At 41.2% G+C, this 7,735-nt stretch overlaps 2 protein-coding genes across 4 annotated transcripts; both read right to left on the bottom strand.

Annotated features, from left to right (window-relative positions):
• Positions 1-324: 324 nt before the first annotated feature.
• prr13 (proline rich 13) lies at positions 325-3,123 on the bottom strand. Of its 3 annotated transcripts, none has more exons than XM_060070138.1 (4): positions 2,937-3,123; positions 2,524-2,573; positions 1,838-2,345; positions 325-1,504 (listed from the first exon to the last, which is right to left on the bottom strand). In XM_060070138.1, exons 2-4 carry the CDS (start codon positions 2,537-2,539, stop codon positions 1,462-1,464), a joined length of 567 nt encoding a protein of 188 aa, XP_059926121.1. In that variant the 5' UTR covers positions 2,540-2,573; positions 2,937-3,123; the 3' UTR covers positions 325-1,461. The 3 variants fall into 3 exon arrangements, with proteins under 3 accessions (XP_059926121.1, XP_059926122.1, XP_059926123.1); XM_060070139.1 differs by having other exon boundaries at positions 325-1,501; XM_060070140.1 differs by having other exon boundaries at positions 325-1,512; positions 1,852-2,345.
• A 147-nt stretch (positions 3,124-3,270) lies between these two features.
• Positions 3,271-7,534, bottom strand: LOC132471111 (anti-Muellerian hormone type-2 receptor-like). The gene is made up of 9 exons (XM_060070137.1): positions 7,465-7,534; positions 6,786-6,893; positions 5,978-6,084; positions 5,609-5,830; positions 5,147-5,261; positions 4,834-4,988; positions 4,448-4,598; positions 3,778-3,914; positions 3,271-3,669 (listed from the first exon to the last, which is right to left on the bottom strand). Exons 2-9 carry the CDS (start codon positions 6,832-6,834, stop codon positions 3,553-3,555), a joined length of 1,053 nt encoding a protein of 350 aa, XP_059926120.1. The 5' UTR covers positions 6,835-6,893; positions 7,465-7,534; the 3' UTR covers positions 3,271-3,552.
• Between the last annotated feature and the right edge of the window lie 201 nt (positions 7,535-7,735).

Raw genomic sequence — 7,735 nt, 5'->3', positions numbered from 1 at the left:
CAACAATCTCTTTCTTTTCCATGGCGCGGTTCATTCTGGACTTCAGGGAGACAAAGCCAAAGTTCCTTTTAATATCAGAATTGCTGGTTGGATGCTGGTAAGGCTTGACACTAAGATACTAGTAGCCTATTAACAGAATTAAATTCGGAGATTACCGCATAACATAAAAACATCTGCGTCCTGGCTTTTGACTTATCCAGATGTTCAGTAACTGCTTGTATTGGTGTCAGGCTGGCATGGTCCACTTTATGCCCTGTTACACCCCACCTCTAGTTGGCCCTACTAACAACAAACCACCCTTGACCCCAAATATCAAAGGACACCTTTTACAAAAACCCAACCAGTGGGATTTATTTACATAAACATATGAAAAGGACATGGCATTAAGATATACAACAAAACATAGGGACAAGACAAGACAAATCCCAAAGAGGCGGCACGACCAGCCAGCAGTCCCAAGACCAAAAGCATCCCGCATGGGAAGGGGAATCTGTCAATTTTAACTCCAGACTTGACGAGTGGTCCAGGTGCTCCTAATCAGCTCCACTGAGGCAGCACACCTGAGCATGGGCTGAGACATGCCAACAGAACAGGGACAAACACAGAAAGCAAGCCCCCTTCTGAGGCTGGAGTGTGCAAGTTTAACTTGATGGTGCCCCTGCGCCCAGAGACCATTGCACTGCCACTGCAGGGCCAGTGGGGTGTAGAGAGGCATAACACGCCCTATTCTCAAACAGAAAAATGTTATTGCTGTAAAAGGATACAATGTTGAATTTTAATTAACATAATGTAGAAAATTTTACTCAAGGTGGAGTAATGGTTATGATTAAAAAAACCTCTGCATAATATCTAACATGGAGGTTATTCCTCTTTAAAGGTAATAGATTCATAATGTTACTTTTATTAAAATGATTCCTTTATATTTCATTGATCTTAAGTTGTAATTGTAGTCACATGATTTATCTATAGTGTAGTAAAACCACTTGCATCTAGTTGCATAATAAACAGGCAGATTAATAGAAAATCTTTATTATCAGTTTATTATGAAATTAATGTATATTATTAATAAAATACTTAAGGATCATTAATCATTATTAATACTATGGTCCCACAATTACCCTCTAACTTAATATATATAAATTCAACATCTTTTTTTAACAAATTAAATATCCTTACACACACACCAATTAAATTAAGGTTATATTCACAGCAGATGGTTACTTCCAAGTAATGCTGAAACACTTATTTCTGCACATGCATCTTATGCATTAATATAATTGGTATTGGATTAACATAATGATTATCCTTGTGTTATAAATAGCATGATTCATACTCTTATATAACATCAAACAGACCCTTAACAATATTAACTACCAATATCTGGTTACTGCTACAGGTCACTGTAATTTGGTAATAACAAAGTCCTTCACTTTGGAAGGAATCTTTCAGGAGACAGCTCCCTCAGTCGCTGCTGCTGCTGCTGCTGCTGCTGCTGCTACTGCTGCTGCTTGACTGTAGAGAGGATAACGATTGAATAATCATATCTTTAATAAGCAAGGAAAATCTTCCAAAGAGTTCAAAGGAGAACTGTGCAAGTTATGCCAAATGTGTAACATATTATATCTTGACTACACCCAGGGAAGTCTTAGTAGATAATAACTTAGAAAACGGGCTTGGCTTCTTTGAGAGAAAATAATGATTCATTGATGTGTTGAACGGCCAAAAGGTTACGTGAATACACTCCTTACACAGAAGTAGGGAGTCATTACCCATACATCCATACATGGAACAGCTTAGTGAATGGAAGGCCATCATCAGTATAAACCTCTTAACCCACTGGCAGAAACTCACCTTCCCGCCATGTTTATGGGACTTATGACCCTTAGCCTTCTTCATCTTCTTCTTCATCTTTTTGTCCATCTTGTGTCCAGCCATGCCCATGCCCATGCCCATGCCCATGCCGCCTACACCTCCACTGGGGTATTGACCCTTGTGGTCTCCCTTGTGACCACTCTTGTGGCCGCTCTTATGGTCCCCCTTATGATGGCCTGCTTTGGGAGACTTGGGGTAGGGTCCTGGGTGAGCACCTCCCGGAGGGCATCCTGGATAAGCACCGGGTGCCCCGGGATAGGGGTGCTGTCCTGGGACTCCAAAGGGCGTGGCTCCCGGGTACATGGGTGGGGGAATGATGCCCCCCGGGTGCAAGGGTGGGTGGACCCCCGCAGGATACGCAGGAAACTGGCCAGGTGGGAAGGCTGGATTTGGGGCCTGAGGGAATGCCCCGTGGGGGGGTGCAGCAGGGAAGGCAGGGTTGTAGCCCGGGGGGAAGGCTGGATTAGGAGGTCCTACAGGAGGAGCAGGACCCACAATTTAAATACAAACTGTTTATACACACACACACACACACACACACACACACACACACACACACACACACACACACACACACACACACACACACACACACACACACACACACACACACACACACACAATGTGTTGATGTTACAAAAGATAACATACCTTGGTTTGGCCACATATTGTTATTCTGAAGAGTAGAAAGGTAACAGATGCTGCAGTTGGGAGTAGTGTGAATAGCAACATTATATACTTTTTTTTTGCCTAATCAGAAACCTTTTATTTGTCATTTGTTGTTCTTTGAATGGTTATATTGCTCGGATGATTATGTCAGGCATACACATACTAACCACTTGGTGTCAATATGTGTCAGTGACTGAGTTGAACTTCTGTTAATACTTCAGGCCAACTAATAGATTATTAATCGCGTTTTAGCAACTTCAAAACATTTAGGACTGAATTTGGCTTTATATGATTAGAGGCAAAAAATAATGCTAAAACAGATAGCAAAACAAATACACGGTATACAGATATTATGTTATTCTATTCGACGAAACATGATCAACATTCATGCTTACCTTATCTGCCTCTCCTCGATCTGGGAGTGGATCGAGAACTGCGTTGGAGTGAAACGTCTTCCGCATTGTGGTGTAAAAGTAAACAGGCCCCGCCCGTGATTAATAGTTATGCGTACAATACATTGATTAGCCTACGACAACTAATATAACTTATTTAATTAAGCTAAACACTACGACACAACAGAGTATTAATCGATTAATTCAAAATTAAAATACATAATAGGGGGTGAGGCAGGAATGTTTTACAACGTGACGAACACACCTGAGGGACGAAAGGATCGACGGACAGCATGGGAGGGTCATTGCTCACGTAAAAAATAATTAGTAGCCTTCATAATCTTCAGGTAATTTAATGATTCAATCAGTGCAGTGACATTGTATCAACAAAATGTATACTAGTATAATACCTATGTGATATGAAAAAGAGTAGTAGTAAGTATAATCGATCCAATGGAGCAGACCGAAAAGTTGTGAAGAAAATTTACTTTAAATGTCGAAACAACAAAAAAAGTGTACAGTTCGAAATAATTCGAAGTCAAAACAGATAAGTCGTTAAATGTGTTTTCGGATGACAAAAATAATAATTTTAAAATCAAAAAGAATACGCCATTACAAATTACACCGAGTGAATAGTTTGAAGGGCGTGTAATCTGCCGACAACACACTGAGCTGTTAGCCGAGCATCCGGTTCATGGTCCCAGCAGTCCGTCACCAGTTCCTGGAGTAACGCTCCCTGCAACGGACATGCACTAAATAAAAACCTGTTCTACATTGACAGCACACGTATATTACATTTCTAATCTTCAACGGAGGTGAACGATACTTGAATGGTATCGCCTACCTGAGTTTCCCGTTCCCATCGTTTGGGTATGGAAGGCCTCTTGTTCATCTGAGACACATAGAACAGGAGTCTTTCCATAGTCACGCTGGCTCCCAACTCGGTTTCATACGGCAGGGTGTGCTTATGCACCATGCCATCTGCAGAGGGAGACATTTTCACAATAAAATAACAATACAAATCTCCCAATAGAAAGACCTAAATAAATTCACAAAAATTATATGTTAAATATTGCCATGTGCAGTGTTGGGAAGGTTACTTTTAAAATATATCAAGTTACAGATTACAGAATACATGGCCAAAAATGTAAGATGTAACGTATTCCGTTTCATCACTCAATCTGAGTATTGTATTCTGAATACTTGGATTACTTCCACATTGAATTGCATTTTATAAGTAGGAATGCGGCATCAAATCCTGCTTACTAAACAGGCCTATTCTGGTGTGTTCTTCTTCTGTGTTAGGCCCGAGTCACCCTGAAAGTGAACTATTTTATATAATTTGCCTGCGGGTGCCTGTTACGTCCAAAGACAAGTACCCCTGTAGCACAGCATTGACCTAACCCAGAATAACTAACTCCTCTACTCATCGCTGCCATTATCGCAGGCATGTATACACATCACGGAATGACAACCTCACCCAATAACCTGATCAGATCCCGGGTCTCCATTACCTTCAAAGAGGTCCGAGCAGCGCATCCAGATCTCCCAGAGCAGCAGTCCCAGGGAGTAGACGTCGGCTTGCACCAGAGACCAGCCTTGATCCACGCAGCCCTCCAGGATCTCAGGGGACATGTAGCGCAGGGAGCCAACCTGCCCGCAATCCTGCCGAGGGCATAATATTTACTGATGAGTACTGCGTCCATATATGGGCAGGGTTGTCTGGCAGAACGGGAGTTTCGCACCACAATTGAAAGGCTTTTTGGTTTCAAACCCCAACATCCACAGTTCTACCTTTCTAGGCGTCCTTGAGACATAACCCACCTTCAGCACAGCAATTGGGACAAACAATTTTCTGTATTTTCTTATAATTAAATAATTAAAGTAATCGAGTCTTCACCGCGATGATCTTAAGAGAGTCCCAGCCTGGACGTCCCGAACAGGAACGCAGGATGGTGGAGCATCCGAAGTCGCTCAGGGCACACGTCCCATCTGCTCTTACAAGCACGTTGCCACTGCTGAGGTCTCCATGGGCCACTACAGGTTTGTGCGTACCTTTTGGCCAGTGTGCATAGAGAAGTGCGCACACACACACACACACACACACACACACACACATTATGTTTACATTGACAGCTTCAACAAACACTCAAACATGCACGCATCCCATATGATAAAGTCAGGCAGTGCAGGACATCCTGGTTGGTACTCACCTTGTCTGTGGAGGTCAGAGTGGAGGTATGCCAGCCCCTGGGATAGAGACTGAGACAGCTTCATGGATGCCATCCAGCTGCCACGCTTATCACACAATAAGTGGTGGAGGGAACCCTAAAATAAAATGTTGTCACAGTCATTGTTTTTTTTTTGTACATTTTTAAAGAGATATAAAAAATAAACAATCATGAGCTGAAGGGCTGGACAATTTGGGATAATTTATTATTAGAATAACCATAATATTTTAGAACTTATATGGGACATTATCAGGGCTTATTTTCAATCTTATATCGTACAATACCACTCTACCCTTGGAGCTGATATAGTCCATGTGCCTATATTTATTGCCATGCATGTATACACTTAAAGGGTATATTTGCTCTCTGATGTTCCTCTCTGTATTCTGCATATATTCAAAATAAAATATTATAGGTTTCTTGTGTAAAATGCTGGCCACTCACACATGTCGCTAGTTCCAGAACTAAGAGCCAGCTGCCACCGTCTAGGCTCTTCCCGGCTCCGAAGAAGCGGGCGATCCCTGAGTGTTCCATCAGTGGCAGTTCATAGATGTCTCTCTCTGAGGAGAACTCTCGCTTGCAGCCTGCACGAAACACTTTGACAGCCACCACAGAGCCCTGGTATTTCCCCTGCCATACTTTTGCAAAGTGACCCCGGCCAATAGCCTAGGGGGGTGTCAAACGCACAACAACTTCATCGTCAAAAAGCGAACTCAAATGCCATCATAGTTTGATGTTTCTGATTGAAATTATATGTTATAATTGTCCTCATTTTGGCCTTGCAATGTGAGTGTTATGGTTTGATAATTGTACTTGTTGTATTTCCAGGTCAGCACTGTTAATAGGGCGCGGTGTAGCTGTTCGGCAGGAACACAATGGTAAGACTGCCTCGCCATGGACACAGGACAGATTCTCCTCCTCTGAGATAAATGGGGAACATAAGACAGCAAAGTGGTCACAATTGAATGGCTAGCCACTGCATCTATGCTTATTGGCCTATCTATGGCGTGAATGGATTCTTCCACCGTTGTGGGTTGTTTTAGTTCTGGCTGTGTGATTAAAGAGAAACCTGGAAACGTTTTTTGACCGGAACAAAGGAGGGAGGATATAAAAAAGGGAGTATCGAGAACACAAATAAAGCCAAGGCCAGCCCCATAAGCAGAAAAAAGGGTAACAAGCTACTACCAAGGTCAAACAGCAACTGTCTTTGAATTTAAAAGAAAGCTGCAAATGTTTATTCAATAGAATGATTTCCCACAAATTCCTGTGTCCCTTTTCCCCTGCTGTATTTATCAGAGAAATCGATGTTGGTTTATTAAATAACTTTATTTTATAATATAACTCAATCTGTTAAAATGCAAATGCAAGTGAGAATGGAGAGGATCTGTCCATGGATTGAAGTTGTTTTTCCCTTTCCAAAAGATGATAGTATAATCGCAATTAAAAGTATTAAGATCTTCGTTCTCTGTATGTCACATCAAAGCCCTACTAACTCACACTTGTGGCCTTGTATAAGATATTGATGTCATGGACAATGATATCACAACATAATTGAATCCTTTGAAGTAGCAGCGTGTAAAAAAAAAATTGAGTGCAAAGATGTAATAAACAATAACCTCACCATGCTCCTTCAACAGGTGTCTCCACAGGTGTCCAACAGCAATGAGCATGATGAACACGAACAGAACAGTTCCAACAGCAATGAAAATGGGAGGTAAGCTCACTTTATCTGCAGGAAAAATACATAGTTAACATGTTTTCCTCAATATTGTATGTATTATTTTTATGCCAATGTCCTCAGAATTTTTTTACCATTTCTAAACTTAGTGCTTCAGGGCTGGGACAGTGGTTTAGGAAGTCCCATGGAAAAGATTGTGAGCAAGATTCCAGAGGGACTCATAGGATGAACAATGAATAATATTTTGTGAGATCCATATCTCAAGTCATAACTTGTTACTTTATATATTAGATCACGTTGCTTTGTTCGTACCTATAATATGAAAGGTGGTTTGCAGGTGACTTGATCAATTCATAGTTCCTACCTACAGTAGAAGAGGTGGGCTGCATATGACTTGATAAATGCTTAGTTCCTACAAACAATAAGAAAGGTGGGTGGCAGGTGACTTGATAAATGCTTAGATCCTACCTACAGTAGAAGAGGTGAGTTGCAGGTGACTTGATAAATGCTTAGCTCCTATACTGTAGAAGACGTGGGTTTCTTATGACTTGATAAATGCTAAGTTCCTACCTACAGTAAAAGAGGTTGGTTGCTTATGACTTGATAAATGCTAAGTTCCTACCTACAGTATGAAAGGAGGGTTGCAGCTGGTTTTGCTGTGGACTCAACGTAGGGCTGGGTGATATTGAAAAATGTATTATCACAAAAATCAAGGTGAATATACACTATATTGATGAAAATCACGATATGCTTACACATTCAAAATAAAATTGTTAACAGTCTAACTGACCTGACATTGATGTATATGGACATTTTAAGTGGTATCAGTCTGAATCTATTTTTCCAAAGCAATTTAAGGGCATGTCTTCCTATAATGAACTAAGACTATAAAA

Source organism: Gadus macrocephalus, chromosome 13 (assembly GCF_031168955.1).
Source record: "Gadus macrocephalus chromosome 13, ASM3116895v1".
In the NCBI taxonomy this organism is placed as follows: Eukaryota; Metazoa; Chordata; class Actinopteri; order Gadiformes; family Gadidae; genus Gadus; species Gadus macrocephalus.
The sequence above is the reverse complement of the archived record's forward strand: the minus strand, read 5'-3'. Positions and strand labels throughout refer to the sequence as shown.

What these genes read in the sequence shown, in the direction of transcription:
- LOC132471111 (XM_060070137.1), bottom strand. Translation starts at nt 6,834, where the DNA reads ATGCTCATTGCTGTTGGACACCTGTGGAGACACCTGTTGAAGGAGCAT. An exon ending in ACACCTGTTGAAGGAGCATG is followed by an intron (nt 6,085 to 6,785) that starts GTGAGGTTATTG and finishes CATTTATCTCAG; the next exon opens with AGGAGGAGAATCTGTCCTGT. An exon ending in CTCTGACCTCCACAGACAAG is followed by an intron (nt 4,989 to 5,146) that starts GTGAGTACCAAC and finishes ACTGGCCAAAAG; the next exon opens with GTACGCACAAACCTGTAGTG.
- prr13 (XM_060070138.1), bottom strand. An exon ending in GGGAAGGTGAGTTTCTGCCA is followed by an intron (nt 1,505 to 1,837) that starts GTGGGTTAAGAG and finishes ACAGTCAAGCAG; the next exon opens with CAGCAGTAGCAGCAGCAGCA.